We start from the raw sequence: 22698 nt of genomic DNA, 5'->3' as shown, positions 1-22698 counted from the left end.
GGCTCTTCCGTGTTGACACTTACCAATTTTTATTGATGCACCATAGAAAGCATTTGATCTGGGTGCATCACAGCTTGGTATGGAAACTATTCTGCCTGTGACCATTAAGAAACTGCAGAGAGTAGTGGACACAGCTCAGCACATCATGGAAACCAGCCTCCCCTCCATGGACCCTGTCTACACTTCTCAGTAAATCAAAGACCCCCCCCCCCCACAAACCCAGACATTCTCCCTTCTCCTCTCCCCCATTGGGTAGAAGATACAAAAGCCTGAGAGTATGTACTTGCAGCCTCAAGGACCCCGCCCCCTGCTGTTATTGAACAGTTCCCTAATATGATAAGATTCAAGATTGTTTAATGTAATTTCCAGTACACAAATGTAAAAGAGAACGGCTTTATAGTGGACTAAAATGGACTCGATTTCACAATCTACCTTGTTACAGCTTCACACCTTATTGCCTACCTGCACTGCACTTGCTCTGTAATGTAACACTTTATTCTGCATTCTGCAATTGTCTTCTCTTGTACTACCTCGATGCACTGTGTACGAACAGCAGCTGAGACAAGCTTTTCACTGTACCTCGGTACGTATGACAATAATAAACCAATTCTAATTCTTTAACTGTCAGTTTTGGTCTTGAGACCTTCAATTGACTTGGTTTTATGTCGAGAGAGAAATCCAGCTGTCAGTGATCCATAAGCTGCAAAAACCAATGTCCTTTGCTGTACACATGAGAAATAAAGCTACTCTTTAATTGCTCTGGCTTCTTTCTGAAAAGCCTCTGGTGTAAGTCCTACCCACCTTGCAGATCAGGCAGTTACTTTTCATACAGAGGGGGCAGTGAAAATCATTGACGTCGTCTTCATAGATACACCAGCCCCTGCAGTCTGGGGTTTTGCAGTGGTAACTGTTCTCACTGCAGTTCTCGGCAATCGCTAAGCTTCTGTCCAGGTAGCTGCGATACTCACCCGCTGATAGGAGCTGTGCAGAAACACATCAAAGGCAGAGTTAGAACCAGAAGGGCAGCTCTCTTTTTATTTACAGATACAGCACAATAACAGGTCTTTCCTGCCCAACAAGTCCATGCCACCCAATTAAGATATAGGAGCCTACCGAGTCCTTTCCAATTGCACCCATGTGATCAACTAACCGGCTAAACCGTAGATCTTTAGAATGCAGGAGGAAACCCACGCGGTCATGGGGAGAATGTACAAACTCCTTATAGGCAATGGCGAGAATTGAACTCAGGTCACTGGCACTACAACGACATTACGCCAACTGCCACGCTACTGTGTCACCACTAACTTAAAATAGTGACACAGAACTTACAGCCTTGATCAGGGGTTCTCAACCTAGGGTCGGTGCACAGACCCCTTGGTTAACGGTGGGGGTCCACGGACTTAAAAAAGATGGTAACCTGTGATTCAGAAAGAAGCCGCAGGGTAAAACAGAATCTGTTGTTGCTAGTGTTAGTACTCTGCCTCACAAATCCAATTAAAAGCACGCCTTTGAGTTCATAGTTCAAAGTAAATTTATTATCAAAGTCACCATATAAAACCTTGAGATTCTCCTTGTGGGCATTCATGGTAGATACAAAGAAAAACAACAGAATCAATGAAAAACTTCATACAAAAGACCGATGAACAACCAATGTGCAAAAGGCGAAAAACTGTGCAAATGCAAAAAGAAAAAACTAATAATTACAAGAAGTAAATAAATATTACTGAGAGCATGAGTTGTAGAGTCCTTGAGAGTGAGTCCATAGGCTGTGGAATCAGTTGAGTGTTGAGGTGGGTGGGTGAAGTGAGACAAAGCTTTGGCATCTGCCAGAAGTTTCAGGGTGCCACGCAGGACCCTGGGTCCAAGAGGCCTTTGTTCTGAGTTCCTTTCTGGTGCAGAGCAGGACTGGCTCTATTCACCAAAACGCAGGCCACTGAGTTGGCAAGGAACGTCCCTGCCTTCCTAGGCCCTTCTTGCCAAAAAAGGAGGCGATTAACAAACCCACGTGCTGCCAAACCAGAGGTGGTTGGATTGTTCTTGAGGTAAAGCACAAGGTAGGAGGGTGAAGAGAACTCACGTATTTTATCTCGCGTTCAAGGATCTTGCTATCGCAAGAGTAATACTCGTTCATAAATGGACACGTCACATCAGCGTCTGTGCTGTTCAGGATCGTTCCCTTCAGGCAGTCTCTGGAAGTAGTGACATTGGTGTCAATAAAATTCACTGTTTTTCCTGTACCATTTCTACTCCCAACCTCCTCCCTCAGAATTAGGATCTGAATCAAGTTTAGGGAAAGTTATAGGGAAAGGCTGAATAGGTTAGCACTTTATTCCCCAGAGTGCAGGAGGGCAGCATGGTAGCTTAACGGTTAGCACAATGGTTTACAGTACCAGCAACGTGGGTTCAATTCCCAATGCTGCCAGTAAGGAGTTCACACATTCCCCTCCAGGTGCTCCGGTTTCCTCCCACAGTCCAAAAACCTACAGACAGGTAGGTTAAGTGGGCATTGTAAATTGTCTCATGAATAGGCCAGGATTCAATCTGGGGATTGCTGGGTGGCATGGCTCGAAGGGCACAGGATACAGTGCAGAATAGGCCCTTGCGGCCCTTCATGCCACACCACCAGCGACCCGATTTCACCCTAGCCTAATCATGGGACAATGTACAATGACCGATCAACCTACTACCTGGTAGGTCTTTGGACTGTGGGAGGAAATCTGAGCACCTGGAGGAAACCCATGCATTCCACAGGGGGGACTATAAACTCCTTAACAGAAGGTGCTGGGATTGAACTCTAAACTTTGATGCCCAGAGCTGTAATAGCGTCACGCTAACTGTTATGCTACCATGGCAGTATCCAATAGAGGTATACAAAATTATGAGGGGTATAGAGAGGGTAACTGCAAGTAGGCTTTTTTCCACTGAGGCTGGGTGAGACAAGAACTAGAGGTCATAGGTTAAGGGGAAAGGAGAAATATTTAAGGTTAACCCGAGTGAGAACTTCTGCACTCAGAGTGTGGTGTGAGTGTAGAACGAGCTGCCAGCAGAAGTGGTGGATGTGGGTTTGATTGCAACATTAAAGAGAAGTACATAGTATGAAGGGCTATGGTCCAGGGGTAGGTCAATGGAATGATGCAGAATAACAGTTTGGCATGGCTTAGAAGGGCTGAAGGGCCTGTTTCAGTGCTGTAGGGCCCTATGATTCTCTCTCGTTTCCAGGAGCATAGCAATAATCAAAATACACAAGTTCAAATCCCACCAAGGCGGTGGGGGGGGGGGGGGTTGATGAGTGAGATAAATATGTTTCACTTTTGTCAGGGTTTTGCCTCTTGCTGCAGCTGACAGGATGCTCCACTTCTGCTTTTATCCCTTCTCCCAGCCAAAGCATATATTGTGCTCCTCTGCTTCTCCCCTTCCAACCCCCCACCTGCCTCTGCATTTCAATGGGTTGCCCTTTGCGGCTTCTCTCACCTTAGTGAGACTCCAGCCTCTCCCCCCCGCCATTTCTTAACTTTCCTAACGCAACTCCCTTTGCAACCCCCTGAACCATTCTCTCTCTCCCACCCCCCATCTGATGAAGGGCCAAAGTTACCTCTCAGCAGCCACTTCATCAGGTACACCTGTACACCTGCTTGTTAATGCAAATCAGCCAATCGTGTGGCAGCAACTCAATGCAAAAGCACACAGACATGGTCAAGAGGTTCAGTTGTTGTTCAGCCTAAACCTCGGAATGGGGAAGAAATGTGATCTAAGTGTCTTTGATTGTTGATGCCAGATGGGGTGGTTTGAGTATCTCAGAAATTGCTGATCTCCTGGGATTTTCATATACAGCTGTCTCTAGAGTTTACAGAAAATGGTGTGAAAAACAAAAAACATCCAGTGAGCAGCAGTTCTGTGGGTGAAAACACCTTGTTATTGAGAGAGGTCAAAGGAGAATGGTCAGCCTGGTTCAAGCCGACAGGAAGGTGACAGTAACTCAAGTAACCACACGTTACAACAGTGGTGTGCAGAAGAGCATCTCTGAAAGCACAACACGTCGAACCTTGAAGACCACACCAGATTCCACTCCTGTACCTAATAAAATGACCAGATTGAGAAAGTATCAGAATGGCAATGAAATTAGTGTTGGAGGCTTTTAGGATAGAGAGTGATTTCTAAAACAACAAAGTGCCTCTGTGAGGGTGTCAATTCTCTACACGTTTCGATGTTGGTGCTTAGTGCTGGGAGAGGGACTGACTCTCTTCCTAGAAGTTTGTTTAGACAAGTGCACGGATAGAAGGGGTATATGAGCCAAATGTAGGCAAATTCACGATACAAGACTGTTTATTGTCATTAGTCAATTAGATAGTAGATAAGTGTGAAAGAGAGGAAAATGATTGCTACTCCCGATTCATTGCAGCATAAAAAACACAATAAATATAAATGCATTATCTTAGCCTTTATACAAGAAATGATTATCTGTACATAAAGTGACACTAAGACCTTAAGACACATGAGCAATTTAGGCCATTCAGCCCATTGAGTCTGCTCTGCCATTCCATCATGGCTGATCCTGGATCCCACTCATCCCCACACACTTTTTTTCCTCGCCATATCCTTTGATGCCCTGACCGATCAGGAAACGATCAACTTCCGTCTTAAATATACCCACGTACTTGGCCTCTACCGCAGCCTACCACCGATTCACTACTTTCTGGCTAAAAAAAAATCCTCCCTACCTCTGTTTTAAAATGTTGCCCCTCAATTTTGACACTGTGCTCTCTAGTTCTGGATACCCCACCATAGGAAACGTATTCTCCCTATCCTTTCACATCCTTTCAACATTCAGTAGGTTTCAGTGAGATTTCCACCCTACCCCCCCCCCCGCATTCTTCTAAATTTTGTGTGTGCTGTACTGCAAGAGAGATTGGTGTTATTTTAAAGCCAAGTACTCTGCCACACTGTTCAGTATTGTGCCCTTTTACACCCCTCTCTGATTTACAATGCAACAGAAGGTTTCTCTTACTTGCAGAAGGAATGTAGGCACTCTCGAAGAGTAACTCCCTTCCCGTGCTCCAACGAAGTGAAACAAATTGGGCAATCAAACTCCTCACTTGCTGAGACCAGGTTTTGATCATCTGTTTCCAACATCTGCTGGTAATTCTTCTGCCGCTCGAGAACCATCGACTGAGAAATAAAAATAACTGAGTTATAAGGAAAGGGGAAGGTTGAACAGGTAAGGATTTTATTCTTTGGAGTGTAGGAGATCGAGGGGAGATTTGATAGAGGTATACAAATTTTGAGGGGTATAGATAGGGTAAATGCAAGCAGGCTTTTTCCACTGAGGTTGGGTGAGATAGTCATAGTCGTAGTCATAGTCATACTTTATTGATCCCAAGGGAAATTGGTTTTTGTTACAGTTGCACCATAAATAATTAAATATGTAAATTATGCCAGGAAGTAAGTCCAGGACCAGCCTATTGGCTCAGGGTGTCTGACCCTCCAAGGGAGGAGTTGTAAAGTTTGATGGCCACAGACTGGAATGACTTCCTATGACACTCTGTGTTGCATCTCGGCGGAATGAGTCTCTGGCTGAATGTACTCCTGTGCCCAACCAGTCCATTATGTAGTGGATGGGAGACATTGTCCAAGATGGCATGCAACTTGGACAGCATCCTCTTTTCAGACACCACCGTCAGAGAGTCCAGTTCCATCCCCACAACGTCACCGGCCTTCCTCAAACCCCAAAACCCCCCAATCCCTCCCTCGCACAAAAACAGATCGCCCACCCAAACATGGCAGATAAAACATCAAAACCCTCCCAAACAAAAAAAAACACAGAATAGGGTTAGTCCTGACGAATGGTCTCAGCCCGAAATGTCGATTGTACCTCTTCCTAGAGATGCTGCCTGGCCTGCTGTGTTCACCAGCAACTTTGATGTGTGTTGCTTGAATTGCCAGCACCTGCAGAATTTCTCGTGTTTACGAATGAGTTTGTTGGTTTTGTTGGTGTCTGCTACCCTCAGCCTGCTGCCCTAGCACACAACAGCAAACATGATAGCACTGGCCACCACAGACTCGTAGAACATCCTCAGCCTTGTCTGGCAGATGTTAAAGGACCTCAGTCTCCTCAGGAAATAGGGACGGCTCTGACCCTTCTTGTAGACAGCCTCAGTGTTCTTTGACCAGTCCAGTTTATAGTCAATTCGTATCCCCAGGTATTTGTAATCCTCCACCATGTCCACACTGACCCCCGGATGGAAACAGGGGTCACCGGTGCCTTAGCCCTCTCTAGTTAGACGAACTAGAGGTCATGGTTTAAGGGGGAAAGGTGAAATATTTAAGGGCAACATGAGGGGGAGCTTCATCACTCAGAGGGTGTGAGAGTGTGGAGCGAGCTGCCAGAAGCTGATTCGATTTCAACATTTCAAAGGTTCAAAAGGATCATTTTATTATCAAAGTATGTACACTATACAACTCTGAGATCAGTCTTCTCCAGATAGCCATGAAATACATCAAAAACATGGAATTCGCTGTAAGAAGACATCAAACCCCGCTCCCACATGGAAGAGAAAAAGAAGCAAAACTCAAATCCCAAAACCCCCCAATCCCTCCCTCGCACAAAAACAGATCGCCCACCCAGACACGGCAGATAAAACATCAAACCCCTCCCACACAAAAAAATAACACAGATAATAACATGAACATCAAATCTACAACACCTTCCTCATTCAAAAAAGTAACATATCGCCCACCCGCCAATTGACAACAAGAAAGAAAACACAGAAAACTGAAGGAGACCAATATTAACTACAGTCCACACCAATAGTCACGTGTCTCAGAATTCCAAAAACATCCTCCGTCAGCATCGCGGAGATCAACAGCTCGAACTCAGTCCTTCCATGGGGCCTTCATTCACAGAGTCGCGGCCTCCCATGGGAGCGACCTCCAGCCCAACGCGGCTTTCCGTTAGGAGCGATCTCCGTCCTGACCTGTGAGAAGTGACTGCTGACCCAGCCTCCTCCGAATTTGCCTCGATGCTTCAATCTTTCTCGATGCTTCGATTGGTGAGAGATGGAGTCGATTATGGCCCCTTCCCGTCTCTAATCTTCTGTTCAAGGCAGCTCGTGCTTGACGTCCTCTCCTGGAATTTTCTTGGGGACAGCAGAGCGCTAGATCACTCAATTGAACTCCAAACTGCAAGTCACAGGCCCCAACAGTTTCCAAAACACAATTATGATAAAAAGGCACAGAAAAAGTGAAATAATTGACTATCTGAATAGATGTCACCCAAGGAATCGTTGTTCACTGGTGCCACCTTGGCACCCAAGTGAAATTTGGGTGGATACACAGATGGGAGGGGTATGTATGGCGGACTATCGTCTGGGTACAGGGCAATTGGACTAGGCAGAATAATAGTTTGGCATGGACTAGATGGGCTGAAGGGCCTGTTTCTGTGCTGTAGTGTTATAAGACAGAAAGTGACAAAATTCAGCTACCAAAAATAAATCCAAAGGGTTTCGGCTATGTGTGAAGCCAAAAGAGATGGGGGAGATTTTGAACAATTTCTTTTCTTCGGTATTCACTAAGGAGAAGGATATTGAATTGTGTAAGGTAAAGGAAACAAGAAGGGTAGTTATGGAAAGTATGACAATTAAAGAAGAGGAAGTACCGGCGCTTTTAAGGAATATAAAAGTGGATAAGTCTCTGGGTCCGGACAAGATATTCCATAGGGCCTTGAGGGAAGTTAGTGTGGAAATAGCAGGGGCTCTGACAGAAATATCTCAAATGTCATTAGAAATGGGGATGGTGCCGGAGGATTGGCGTATTGCTCATGTTGTTCCATTGTTTAAAAAGGGTTCTAAGAGTAAACCTAGCAATTATCGGCCTGTGAGTTTGACATCAGTGGTGGGTAAATTGATGGAAAGTATTCTTAGAGATGGTATATATAATTATCTGAATAGACAGGGTCTGATTAGGAACAGTCAACATGGATTTGTGCATGGAAGGTCATGTTTGACAAATCTTATTGAATTTTTTTGAAGAGGTTACTAGGAAAGTTGATGAGGGTAAAGTGGTGGATGTTGTCTATATGGACTTCAGTAAGTCCTCTGACAAGGTTCCACACGGCAGGTTAGTTAGGAAGGTTCAATCGTTAGGCATTAATATCCAAGTAGTAAAATGGATTCAGCAGTGGCTAGATGGGAGATGCCAGAGAGTAGTGGTGGATAACTGTGTGTCAGATTGACGGACGGTGTGTACCGGTGTGCCTCAGGGATCTGTACTGGGTCCAATGTTGTTTGATATATATATATTAATGATCTGGATGATGAGGAGGTAAACTGGATTAGTAAGTATGCAGATGATACTAAGATAGGTGGCGTTGTGGATGATGAAGTAGTTTTTCAAAGCTTGCAGAGAGATTTAGGCCAGTTAGAAGAGTGGGCTGAAAGATGGCAGATGGAGCTTAATGCTGAAAAATGTGAGGTGCTACATTTTGGTAGGACTAATCAAAATAGGACATACATGGTAAGTGGTAGGGCACTGACGAATGCTGTAGAACAGAGGGATCTAAGAATAATGGTGCATAGTTCCCTGAAGGTGGAATCTCATGTGGATAGGGTGGTGAAGAAAGCTTTTGGTATGCTGGCCTTTATTAATCAGAGCATTGAGTATAGGAAACAACAGGAATTCTGCAGATGCTGGAAATTCAAGCAACACACATAAAAGTTGCTGGTGAACGCAGCAGGCCAGGCAGCATCTCTAGGAAGAGGTGCAGTCGACATTTCAGGCCGAGACCCTTCGTCAGGACTCAAGGGTCTTGGCCTGAAACGTCGACTGCACCTCTTCCTAGAGATGCTGCCTGGCCTGCTGCGTTCACCAGCAACTTTTATGTGTGTTGCATTGAGTATAGGAGTTGGGATGCAATGTTGAAATTGTATAAGGCATTGGTAAGGCCAAATTTGGAGTATTGTGTACAGTTCTGGTCACCGAATTATAGGAAAGATGTCAATAAAATTGAGAGAGTACAGAGGAAGTTTACTAAGATGTTGCCTGAGTTTCATCCCCTAAATTACAGAGAAAGGTTGAACAAGTTAGGTCTTTATTCTTTGGAGCATAGAAGGTTGAGGGGGGATTTGATAGAGGTGTTTAAAATTATGAGGGAGATTGATAGAGTTGACGTGGATAGGCTTTTTCCATTGAGAATGGGGGAGATTCAACCAAGAAGACATGAGTTGAGAGTTAAAGGGCAAAAGTTTAGGGGTAACATGAGGGGGAACTTCTTTACTCAGAGAATGGTAGCTGTGTGGAATGAGCTTCCAGTAAAAGTGGTTGAGGCAGGTTTGATGTTGTTGTTTAAAAGTTAAATTGGATAGGTATATGGACAGGAAAGGAATGGAGGGTTATGGGCTGAATGCAGGTCGGTGGGACTAGGTGAGAGTATGAGTTCGGCACGGACTAGAAGGGCCGAGATGGTCTGTTTCTGTGCTGTAATTGTTATATGGTTATATGGCTTGACCCCATGTGGATTCTTGTCACTGTATTCTATGTCCCTCAGATGATCACATTTCAAATACCACACAAGGCCACAAAAGCCACTGACTGTTGTCGGCAACATTGAACAGCAGAGTCACAGAACACTACCGCACCAGAACAGGCCCTTTGACCCACCTAGTTATAACAAACTGCTATTCTGCCCAGCCCCATTGACCTGTACCTATACCATAGCCCTCCATACCCTTTTTATCCACGTAATTACCCAAATTTCTCTTAAACGCTGAAATCAAACCCACTGAACAGCTCGTTCCACACTCCCACCAGCTCTGAGTGAAGAGGTTCCAATTAAATATTTCACCTTTCACTTTTAACATATGACCTCTAGTTTTAGTTATCACCCAACTCGATTCAAAGTGTCTTTCTAAATTTTCTCTCTCTACACCACTGATAACAGGAACAAACCATTTGGCCAACAATGGCTGTACTGAACACAATGTGAGATTAAACTAAATCCTTTCTGTCTGCACATCAGCCAAAACCCTCCATTCCCTGTATACTCATGTCTATTCAAAAGCTTCCTAAACATGACTATTGTATCTGCTTCCATCACTCCCCCGGTAGCCTGTGGCAAACACCCACCTCTCTCTGTGTAAAAATACTTCTTTCATCCATCCTCTTTCAAATGCCCCCCCACCGCCCGTCTTAAATGTATGTCCTCTAGTAATTGATATTTTTACCATGGGGTAAGAGTCTAGCTGTCTAACCTATCTATGCCTCTTGTAATTTTATAGGTCTCCGCTTTGTCTCTGACGTTCCAGAGAAAACAAAGTTTGTTCCTATTCCCTAATATCTAGAGAGTATCCTGATAAATCTCTTCAGTGTCCTCTCCAAAGCCTCAACATTCTTATTATAATGGCGGCAACCAGAAGTGCACACATGTTCCAAATCAAGCTCAAAGTAAATCCTTCATAATGCTGCTGCTAGGATGCACTGGGGCACATCATCGGTGGTGTAACCTGGGTTTATCAGGTGCTTCTGGTCTTTCAACATCAGACACCCTCGCCCATGTGACCCAGCCAGGGTTGATCAGGCCCCAGCTTGATCAGCAGCATTGCTCCACGGGTCACACCTCCTGATCCATAGCCATCCAGAGGCTTGTTCAGCAGCCTCTGTGACGGCCCTGATGGCTCTTTCCTTTGCAGCCCCCGTAATGCCAAGGAGGGCATAGGTTCCGCACAATGCATATGTGTGAAATATACTACTTTGAGATTCTTTTCCTTGCAGACATTTATGGGTAAACAAAGAACACAACCAAATCTATGAAAAAAAAACTACATAAATAAAGACTGACAAACAATCAGGGTGCAAAAGGCAGCAAATAATTTTAAAGAGTAAGGAATACTGAGGACAAGAGATCTGGAGAGTCCTTGAGAGCGAGTCTGAAGATTGTGGAGTTGTTTCAGCATTGAGGTGTGTGAAGTTATCCAAGCCGGTTTAGGAGGTGGATGGTTGTAGGGTAATAACTGTTCCTGAACCCGAACCTGGTTCTGTACCTTCTGCCCGATGGTAGTAGTGAGCAGTGAGCATGGCCTGGATGGTGGAGGTTCTTGATGATGGATGCAGCTTTCTTGTGATAGTGCTCTATGTAATTGTGCTCACTGGTGGGGAGGGCTTTGCCTCTGAAGGACTGGGCTGTGTCCACCATGTTCTATCGCCTTTTCTATTCCTCGACATTGGAGTTGCCATATCAGGCCATTGTTGTTTGCATCTGTAATTTTCTTTACACAGGCTATAACCCCACCGGGTTCAAGAACAGTTATTACCCTACAACCATGAGGCTCCTGAATTGGGTTGGATAACTTTACTCACTGCAACTCTCAACTGATTCAACCACCTACACACTATCAAGGACTTTTTACAACTCATGTTCTCAGTGTTACTTTTTTTTATTTTCACATTTTGTCTTCTATTGCAGTTTGCTTGTTTATCAGTCTTTATTTATGTATAGATTTTTGTAAATTCTGTTGTATTTATTTTTTGTTTCCTGTAAATGCCTCAATAAAACAAGTCTATAGACGGTGCTAAACGGGAATCTCGGGTGCCAGGCGGGGTGGATTGAGTATCTCAGAAACTGCTGATCTCCTGGGATTTTCACACACAACAGTCTATAGAGATTATAGAGAATGGTGCAAAAAGCAGAAGAAAACATCCAGTGAGTGGCAGTTCTGGGGACGAAAATGCCTTGTTAATGAGAGTGATCAGAGGAGAATGGCCAGGGTGGTTCAAGCTGATGGGAAGGCAACAGTAACTCAAATAACCACACCTTACGGGCAGATGGGTCTGCGAGTCAACAATTGGCGCTGAGGCAAAGCTGAGGAGACAGCCGTCAGGCAGAGCCATGGTAGTAGGGGACTCCATAGTGAGAGGTACAGAAAGGGGTTTCTGTGGCAACAGGCGAGACTTAAGGATGGTGTTTTGCCTCCCTGGTGCTGGGATCAAGGATGTCACGGACCGATTGCAGGGAATCCTCAAGAGCGAAGGTGAACATCTGGAAGTGGTGGTGCATGTCGGCACAAATGACGTGAGGAAGAAGAGGAAAGACATTCTACAGCGCAACTTCAGAGAACTCGGAAGAAGGCTGAAAAGCAGGACTTCCAGGGTGGTCATCTTCGGTTTGCTTCCAGTTCCCTGTGCTGGAGTGGTCAAGAACAGGGAGATAATGGATCTGAATGTGTGGCTGAGGAACTGGTGCAGGAAGCAAGGATTTACATTCTTGGACCACTGTGGTATGTTTCGGGGTAAGGATAAATTGTACAAAAGGGACGGGTTGCACCCTAATAAGTGGGGCACCAGCATTCTGGCAGACAGGTTTGCCTCTGCAACATGGGGGTGTTTAAACTAAGTAGTGGGGGGGGAGACGAACTGGAAACATAAGGATGGAGATAAAGGGAAAGTGAGAATAAGAAAAGTTAAGAAAGACAGCAGAATCAACAGAGCAGAAAGCTCAAGAAGGAATCGTACAGTATGGCCAGGTGAAATAGGAATTGATGTGGGAGGTGAGGGGAGTAATGAATTAAAAGTATTGTATATGGATGCACAGAGTATGAGAAATAAAGTGGATGGGCTTGAGGCACAGTTGGAAATTGGTAAGTGTGATGTTGTCAGAATAACAGAGACATGGCTTCAAGTGGACAGGGCCTGGGAAATGAATATTCAAGGATATATGTCCTATCGGAAGGACAGACTGATGGGCAGAGGGGGTGGGGTGGCTCTGTTGGTGAGGAATGATATTCAGTCCCTTGCAAGGGGGAACATAGAATCAGGAGACATACAGTCAGTATGGATAGAACTGAGAAATTCTAAGGGTAGAAAGACCTTAATGGGAGTTATCTACAGGCCCCCAAACAGTAGTCTGGATGTAGGGTGTAAGTTGAATCAAGAGTTAAAATTGGCATGTCGCAAAGGTAATGGGGGACCTCAACATGGAGGAATCAGGTTGGTACTGGACCCCAAGAAAGGGAGTTTGTGGAGTCACTCCGAGATGGATTCTTAGAACAGCTTGTACTGGAGCCTACCAAAGAGAACGCAATTCTAGATTTAGTGTTGTGCAATGAGCCGGATTTGATCAGGGACCTCGAGGTAAAGGAGCCTTTAGGAGGTAGTGACATAACATGATAAGTTTTAATCTACAATTTGAGAGGGAGAAGGGAGAAGTGTCAGTATTACAGGCGAACAAAGGGAACTATGGTGCTATGAGGGAGGAGCTGGCCAAAATTCAATGGAACAATACCCTAGCAGGGATGACAGTGGAACAGCAATGGCACGTATTTCTGGGAATAATGCAGAAGGTGCAGGATCAGTTCATTCCAAAGAGAAAGAAGGATCTTAAGGGGAGTAAGGGGAGGCCGTGGCTGACAAGGGAAGTAATGGACAGTATAAAAATAAAAGAGAAGAAGTATAACATAGCAAAGACGAGTGGGAAGCTGGAGGATTGGGAAACTTTTAAAGAGCAACAGAAGGTAACTAAAAAAGCAATACGTGGAGAAAAAATGAGGTACGAAGGTAAACTAGCCAAGAATATAAAGGAGGATAGTAAAAGCTTCTCTAGGTATGTGAAAAGGAAAAAAATAATTAAGACCAAAATTGGGCCCTTGAAGACAGAAGCGGGTGAATATATTATGGGGAACAAGGAAATGGCAGATGAGTTGAACAGGTACCTTGGATCTGTCTTCACTAGGGAAGACACAATCTCCCAGATGTAATACTGGCCAAAGGACCTAGGGTAATGGATGAATTGAAAGAAATTTATATTAGGCAGGAAATGGTGTTGGATAGGCTGTTGGGTCTGAAGGCTGATAAGACCCCGGGACCTGATGGTCTGCATCCCAGGTTACTTAAGGAGGTGGCTTTAGAAATCGTGGACACATTGGTAACCATTTTCCAATGTTCTATAGATTCAGGATCAGTTCCTGTGGATTGGAGGGTGGCTAATGTTGTCCCTCTCTTCAAGAAGGAAGGAAGAGAGAAAACAGGGAATTATAGACCGGTTAGCCTGACGTCGGTGGTGGGAAAGATGCTGGGGTCAATTATAAAAGATGAAATTACGACACATCTGGATAGCAGTAACAGGATTGGTCCGAGTCAGCATGGATTTACAAAGGGGAAATCGTGCTTGACTAATCTTCTGGAATTTTTTGAGGATGTAACTATGAAAATGGACAAGGGAGAGCCAGTGGATGCAGTGTACCTGGACTTTCAGAAAACCTTTGATAAAGTCCCACATAGGAGATTAGTGGGCAAAATTAGGGCAGATGGTATTGGGGGCAGAGTACTGACATGGATTGAAAATTGGCTGGCTGACAGAAAACAAAGAGTAGTGATTAACGGGTCCCTTTCGGAATGGCAGGCGGTGACCAGTGGGGTACCGCAGGGTTCAGTGCTGGGACCGCAGCTGTTTACAATATATATTAATGATTTAGATGAGGGAATTAAAAGTAACATTAGCAAATTTGCCGATGACACAAAGCTGGATGGCAGTGTGAAATGTGAGGAGGATGTTATGAGAATACAGGGTGACTTGGTCAGGCTGGGTGAGTGGGCAGATGCATGGCAGATGCAGTTTAATGTGGATAAATGTAAGGTTATCCACTTTGGTGGTAAGAATGGGAAGGCAGATTATCTAAATGGAGTCAAGTTAGGAAAAGGGGAAGCACAACGAGATCTAGGAGTTCTTATACATCAGCCACTGAAAGCAAGCATGCAAGTACAGCAAGCAGTGAAGAAAGCTAATGGTATGCTGGCCTTCATAACAAGGGGAATTGAGTATAAAAGCAAAGAGGTCCTTCTGCAGCTGTGCAGGGCCCTGGTGGACCACACCTGGAGTACTGTGTGCAGTTTTGGTCTCCAAATTTGAGGAAGGCCATTCTTGCTATTGAGGGAGTGCAGCGTAGGTTGACAAAGTTAATTCCCGGGATGGCGGGACTGTCATATGTCGAAAGATTGGAGCGACTGGGCTTGTGTACTCTGGAATTTAGAAGGCTGAGAGGGGATCTTATTGAAAAGTATAAGATTATTAAGGGATTGGACACGCTGGAGGCAGGAAGCATGTTTCCGCTGATGGGTGAGTCCAGAACCAGAGGCCACAGTTTAAGAATAAGGGGTAGGCCATTTAGAACGGAGTTGAGGAAATGTTCAGCCATGATCACAATGAATGGCGGTGCTGGCTCGAAGGGCCGAATGGCCTACTCCTGCACCTATTGTCTATTGTCTTACAACAGTGGTGTGGAGAAGAGCATCTCTGAACACATTGAACCTTGAAGTGGATGAGTTACAGCAGCAGGAGACCACAAAAGGTGCCACTCCTGTACCTAATAAAGTGGCCACTAAGTGTAGATCTACTTTGACAATTAATTTACTTTGAATCTGAAGGCAAGAAGCTAAATGGAACAGCAGTTATCAAAAGAACCCTACTTTTTCATATTGTTCGAAAGCTGCTTCTTCCTCTTTCATCCTCTGCAGTTCTTCCTGGTCAGGTTTGTAGGTGTTGGGAACCTGGTAGTCATCTGGCCTGGCCGTGCTGCACATCTCGCACCCCGGACGAGTTGGTTTATTGACGTATGTGCATCCTGGACAGTTCCAGCCAATCTAACAGGAAGGATAAAAAAAAATACATTTTTTCTTGTGGTTCTACTTTCCCTGTATTAAGATAAATAATTTTTCTCAGACTCTGCAATATCAAGTCATATTATCATCATCATTATGTGCCGTGTTGTATGAAGTCATCATCATGCTTCATGTATTATGACATGGGCGATCACGGTCTGTCAATGACCATAATTGTTCTTGGCAATTTTTTTCTACAGAAGTGGTTTGCCATTGCCTTTTTCTGGACAGTGTCTTTACCAGACAGGTGACCACAGTCATTATCCATACTCTTCAGAGATTGTCTGCCTGTTATCAGTGTCAGGACTTGTGATATGTACCAACTGCTCATACGACCATCCATCACCTGCTCCCATGGTTTCACATGACCCTGATTGGGGGGCTCAGCAGATGGCACACCTTGCCCATTGGGAACCTGCAGGCTAGAGGAGGGAAAGAGCTTCTTACACCTCCCTTGGTAGAGACATACACATCTCCGCCTTGCCGCCATCAAAGTCAGTGACACACTCAAAATGCTGGAAGTACTCTGCAGGTCAGGTAGTGCCTGCAGAAAATAAACAGTTGATGTTTTAGGTCAAAACCCTTCATCAGGACATCAGTACTGTGCCATACTGTTCTATATTCTATTTAAATGTATCAAATCAGGCATTCGTGTCTCAGTCCCCACACTGCAGGGAGTGCACAATATCTATATGTGTACACTGGTATAGCTCCCTCCACCATCAAGCACACCTACAAGAAAGCAACATCCATTATCAGGGACCTTTGGCCACAGTTACAAAAAAAAGTTAGTGAACCCTTTGCAATTACCTGGTTTTTGGCATTAATTGCTCATAAAATGTGGTCTGATCTTCATCTAAATCACAATCCTAAACAGATACAATCCGCCCAAACTAATAAAACACAAACAATTGTATTTCTTCTTATCAATGCTAAGTACACCATTTTGAAAAAAAAAAATCACAGTCTAGGTTTAAGAACCTACATGAACCTTTGGGGTAATTCCTTCTACAAAAGCTATTCGGAGTCAGGTCACCCAATGAACGAGATGAGATGGAGGGTGTGGGTTATAGAGGTGCCCTGCCCTAGAAAAAAGACACAAAGTCAGGTTACTGACAGCCTGCACTTCTCAAGAAAGATCTGTTTATGTTCACCATGCCTCAATCAAAACAACTCTCAGAGGAGCTGAGGAGAATTGTAGAGAAGCATGAAGCTGGAAAAGGCAACAAGAGCATTTCTAAAGACCCAAGTATCCATCAGTACACAGTAAGAGAAATTCTCTACAAATGGAGGAAATTCTGTACTGTTGCTACTCTCCCTAGGAGTGGGTGTCCTGCAAAGATCATACCAAGAGCACAATGTGCAATGCTGAAGGTGGTGGAAAAGAACCCAGGGATAATAGCAAATGACCTGCAGATATCTCTGGAACTTGTTAAAGTCTCTGTTCATGTGCCCACTATAAGAAAAACACTGAACAAGAATGGTGTTCATGGAAGGACACCATAGAGGAAACCATTGCTCTCCAAAAAAAAATTGCTGCACATCTGAAGTTTACAAAAGGTCACTCGGATGTTCCACAATGCTTCTGGGACAATGTTCCGTGGACAGATGAGACAAAAGTTCAACTCTTTGGCAGAAATACACACCGCTATGTTTGGAGGAAAAAGGGCACTGCACACTAACACCAAAACCTCATCCCAACTGTGAAGCAGAGTGGAAACATGGTTTGGGGCTGCTTTGCTGCCTCAGGGCCTGGACAGATTGCAATTGTTGAGGGAACAATGAGTTTAAAATTGTATCATGACATTTTACAGGAGAACATCAGGATGGTGGTCCACCACCTGAAGCTTAATAGAAGTTGGATGATGCAACACAAGAGTAAATCAACAACAGAATGGTTTAAAAAGAGGAAATTTGTGTTTTAGAATGGCCAAGTCAGAGTCTGGACCTTAACCCAATTGAGATGCTGTGGCATGACCTGAAGAGGGCTGTTCATGCAAGGTATCTCAGAAATATTGATGAACTGAAACAGTTTAGTATGGAGGAATGATCTAAAATTCCTCCTCGCCATTGTGCACGTCTGATCAGCAGCTTCAGGAAATGTTTGGTGGAGGTTATTGTTGCTAAAGGCGGTTCTACCGGTTATTAAGTACAAGGGTTCACATACTTTTTCCAGCCTGGACTGTGAATGATTAAACAATGTATTCAATAAAAATATTAAAAGTACAATTGTTTGAGTGTTATTAGTTTAGGCATATTTTCTTTGTCTATTCTAGTGACCTAGATGAAGATCAGTCCACATTTCATGAGTAATTAATGCTCACAATCTTTTTCTTGCAACTGTAGCTCTCACCACCATCAAGGACATCTACAAGGTGGCAACATCCTTAATAGGGACCCTCACCCTCCAGAACATGCCTACTCCTCATTGTGCCATCAGCAGGAAACGCAGCCACGAATGGGCTCAGGTGAGCGACTGAGCTGGGAGAAGGAATAACTGAGGCGAAGGAAGTGGGGTTAATGTCAGGGGACCTCTCATCAGGATTTAATCAAAGATTACAGGTCAACTTTATCCACCACATATACTTACAGGTTGTAGGAATTTGCTTCATGTTAGGATATTGGTCAGGGTGCGGCATACAATAAAAACATCAATAATTATAAAGAATAAATAATGATATAAAATAATGTTATAAGTACAGACATGGAATGTACAAAATGCATACTGTATATTTACAATGTTAACAGCATTATAAAAAGAGTTTTAAGGAGTTTACAGTGCAGTGACTGAGGCAATAGATTGAGGGGGAAGGGGAGCTAACAAGAATGGTTGATCGGAATAATTGCCTGGGAGAAGGAACTTTTAAGACAGCGTGACTCTGATTATCATGATGACATGATTATCACGCTGCGTGGCCACTTTCAGGGAACTATGGACTTGAACCCACTAAGGTCCCTCTGTTCATCGATACTCTTGTGTCCTCTCCAGCCCAAGGACAGTCGGGCACCACGAGGGGCAGAACAACACTTTACAGTACCAGTGACCTGAGTTCAATTCCCGCTGCTGCCAGCACATTCTCCTCATGATTGTGTGGGTTTCCTCTGGGTGCTCTGGTTTCCTCCCACAATCCAAAGACATAACAGTTGGCAAGTTAATTGGTCATTATAAGTTGTCCGGTGATTAGATCAGGATTAAATAAGGCGATTACTGAGTAGTGTGGCTCGAAAGGCCCATTCTGCAAGGGAGAGAAGGGAGGGATGGATGCTTCACACAACACATATGTACAAAAATTTGGACCCACCTGAGGCACTGCTTTTGCCAAACACCGTCCTTCATTCAACTGTGCTGCGGTGCCACGCGCTTCCAACACTGGGAGAAGTTGCTCCCTAATTGGTCTTGGTTCATCTGTATCCAGAGGGAAAAAATGGTGCATTTTAGCATTCCAAAACCATTCTGCAGTCAAATCCGTGAACCATTTATGAACCTAAGTTCTCTTCTTTGTTTTGTGCTACAGAGCTTGCGATCACCGATCAGAGTTCAATTCTCACCAATGTCCATGAGGAGCTTGTACATTCTCCGTGTAAATGCGATCACCGATCGGGGTTCAATTCTCACCAATGTCCATAAGGAGTTAGTACATTCTCCCTGTAAATGCGATCACCGATCGGGGTTCAATTCTCACCAATGTCCATGAGGAGCTTGTACATTCTCCCTGTAAATGCGATCACCGATCAGAGTTCAATTCTCACCAATGTCCATGAGGAACTTGTACATTCTCCGCGTAAATGCGTTCACCGATCAGAGTTCAATTCTCACCAATGTCCATGAGGAGCTTGTACATTCTCCGTGTAAATGCGATCACCGATCAGAGTTCAATTCTCACCAATGTCCATAAGGAGTTAGTACATTCTCCTTGTAAATGCGATCACCGATCGGGGTTCAATTCTCACCAATGTCCATGAGGAGCTTGTACATTCTCCCTGTAAATGCGATCACCGATCGGGGTTCAATTCTCACCAATGTCCATAAAGAGTTAGTACATTCTCCGTGTAACTATATGGTTTCCTCTGGGTGCTACAGTTTCATTCCACGTTCCAAGGATGTTTGAGTTAGGGTTAGTGAGTTGTGGGCATGCTTTGCTGGCACCCAAAGCATGGCGACACGTGAGTTGCCCCCAGACATCCTCGGACTGTGTTGATCGTTGACTCAATGATGTGTTTCACTGTATGTTTTGATATTTCAATGTACATGTGGCAAATCAGTCTCTATCTTAAATCTAAAAATCTTTCATTACAAAGCAGAGAGTCCCCCTCACACGGGATAGAGAGTATTGGGATTAAGTTTCACAGACATTCCTCAGGGAAGGATTATCTACTGGGTTTTCCCAATCTGTCCAGACTCATCTGTGTATTTACCTTTTAATCACCACGTGAAATGGCCTCACAAGGGGCATATAGGGGTGGGCAATAAAAGTCAGTCAGTAACTCCACCATGGACAGTCTCAAGCACAGCTGTGAAAGCAGGGGCTAGCAACCCCATTCCGTAAAAACCCAGAGCTACAGAAATGCCAACAGAGGCTCCAAAGACCTCATCCCCGAGACAAGAAGGATCTTTGAAAATGGGCTACACCAGAAGACAACTTGTACGACCGGCCCAGGACTTAGCAGCCTACGCCGAAGTAGGGGCGATGGGCTTCAGAAGAAATAATGTCATGGTCACATCCTATGAATGAAGAATGAAGGACGATTCCCCACCCATAGTCTCAACAGTAGAGGTGTCTTGAGAGGTAGAGGTGCTGAGACCCTATTACTCACCAGTAGCCACCTGAGGTGCTTCTGCTGGTAGCTGCACAGGGTCAGTCTGTGCGACCTGCTTGGCTGTCAAAAGGTACAGGTAGGCCGTATCCCCATCCTTTTTGATGCCATGAAAGGAAAGAGTTTCGTGGTCCTTCGCCAGGCGCTGTGCAATGATCCACTGTTGCAGTTTAGGACTGAAACTGTAGTCTTTATGCATCTTTACAGACAACAGAAAGAGGAAACTGTCAAAGAGTTACAGAGCACAGACACTGACCCTTCAGCCCTCAAAGGGTACCCATCTATACTAACCCCATTCACCAGAACTGGTCCTATAGCCTTCTCTACCTTGCTGATTCAGAGCATACAGGGTTCCGGCACGGTGGCATTGCGGTTAGCATAACTGTATTACAGCGCCAGTTCAATCCCGCTACTGTCTGTTTATACGTTCTCCCTGTCACCGCGTGGGTTTCCTCCCACATTTCCAAAACATACGGGTTAGGGATAGCAAGTAGTGGGCATGCTATGTTGGTGCCAGAAGTGTGGCACTAGTTTTGGACTGCCCCCAGCAAATCCTCGGACAGTGTTGGTCATTGACGCAAATGGGGGGGGGGGTGGGGGCAGGAGAGAAATTACCAGGTTATAGAAATTGAGGTTCACGCCATCAAATTGGAGGTACCCAGACAGAATATATATATTTTTTCTCTCTCTCTCAACTGCACACTAATTGCAAGTACCCACTGCCTGCATCTGTGACACCTCAGCACCCATGCGGTACTGTATCTGCGATACTGGATTGGTGCAGGAGTGCCACACTGCTGAAGTATACAACACCTTCTCCATTCCCCATCCCAGTTCCCCTCTTAACCCTTCTCCTCTCCCTTCCTGCCCATCACCTCCGTCTGGTGCCCTTCCTCCTTCCCTTTCTCCCACGGTCCAATCTCTTCTCCCGTTAGATTCCTCCTTCAGCCTTTCACCTTTTCCACCTATCACCTCGCAGCTTCCTAGTTCAGGGGTCCCCAAACTTTTTTGCACTGCGGACCGGTTTCATATTGACAATATTCTTGCGGACCGGCCGACTCGGGGGCGGGGGGGGCATGGATAGGGTTGGCAACGGACAAGAGTAGCAGTCAAATACATTGGGTTTACCCCGAGAAAGACTACAATGACCATGAAGCCTTGGGCGGGCAGCAGTGCGCATGTGTGCACGTGCCGATTATTTTTCTACAAATTGTTTTTGATAATTCTGTTCGGGGGGGGGGGCGCGGTTAATCACGACCGGAATATTGGTGATAAGTGGCTAATACACTCAATTTTGTTTCTAAAAGGGTTTATCTAACGAATTTAATATTAAACACACAGCGCATATTTTCCTCGCATGAATATAGCGAAAAGCCAATTATCAGGGGAGAACAGGGAAGTTTGAAGTAAATGTTGAACTTCCAGTAGAAGTGGCAGAAGCAGGTTCGATATTATCATTTAAAGTTAAATTGGATAGCTATATGGACTGGAAAGGAATGGAGGGTTATGGGCTGAGTGCAGGTCGGTGGGACTAGGTGAGAGTAGCGTTCGGCACGGACTAGAAGGTCAGAGATGGCCTGTTTCCGTGCTGTAATTGTTATATGGTTATATAAATCAATAGCATCACAACATTTTAAGTAACGTTTGGATATTGAACACAGCGCATATTTCCCCCTATGAACATATAAAATCATTGCAACACACCAATATCGCTGAATCAGTGGGAGCCCTGGGCTTGTTTCCCTGCAACAACACCGTCCTATCGAGGGGTGACAGCGATACTCGAAGGGGGTCCCTAATGAGCAGTCTATTCCGCAATTTAGTTTTCGTTGCATTCATTGCAGAGATATGTTGGAAATGGAAGCAACGTTTTCGGTGCTTTCGCGGCTATCTCAGGATATTGAGCCTTGACTTTGATCCAGAATGCTGGCAGAGATGTTATGTCAAACATACTTTTCAGCCCGTCGTCATTTGCAAGCGTGAGGAGTTGATCTTCCCACGCTGACATGGACACGTAATGACCTCGCGTGCATAATGGCTCAACAGTGGCCGTGACAGGGAATGAGGAAAGGTGCAGCTGACTCATATCGCCAAATCATATTGTTTCCTCGCGGCCCGGCAGGGAATGAGGAAAGGTGCAGCTGACTCATATCGCCAAATCTATATCATTTCCTCACGGCCCAATAGCGCATGCTCTGTGGCCCGGTGGTTGGGGACCGCTGTCCTAGTTCATCACCCCTCCCA

At 44.8% G+C, this 22698-nt stretch overlaps 1 protein-coding gene across 11 annotated transcripts in view; it reads right to left on the bottom strand.

The window, feature by feature from the left end:
- rbck1 (RanBP-type and C3HC4-type zinc finger containing 1) overlaps nucleotides 1–22698 on the bottom strand; it is an 83629-nt gene that overhangs the window by 15505 nt on the left and 45426 nt on the right. For all 11 annotated transcript variants that reach the window (XM_063041066.1, XM_063041068.1, XM_063041071.1 and 8 more), the window contains 6 exons: nucleotides 20455–20653; nucleotides 18942–19045; nucleotides 15448–15621; nucleotides 5006–5166; nucleotides 2078–2189; nucleotides 802–981 (listed from right to left, as the gene is read on the bottom strand). In XM_063041066.1, coding sequence (XP_062897136.1) covers nucleotides 802–981; nucleotides 2078–2189; nucleotides 5006–5166; nucleotides 15448–15621; nucleotides 18942–19045; nucleotides 20455–20653 — 930 coding nt within the window. The remainder of the gene's footprint in view (nucleotides 1–801; nucleotides 982–2077; nucleotides 2190–5005; nucleotides 5167–15447; nucleotides 15622–18941; nucleotides 19046–20454; nucleotides 20654–22698) is intronic.

This window comes from Mobula hypostoma, chromosome 2 (assembly GCF_963921235.1).
Source record: "Mobula hypostoma chromosome 2, sMobHyp1.1, whole genome shotgun sequence".
NCBI classification, from domain to species: domain Eukaryota; kingdom Metazoa; phylum Chordata; class Chondrichthyes; order Myliobatiformes; family Myliobatidae; genus Mobula; species Mobula hypostoma.
This window is presented reverse-complemented; position numbering and strand designations above follow the sequence as displayed.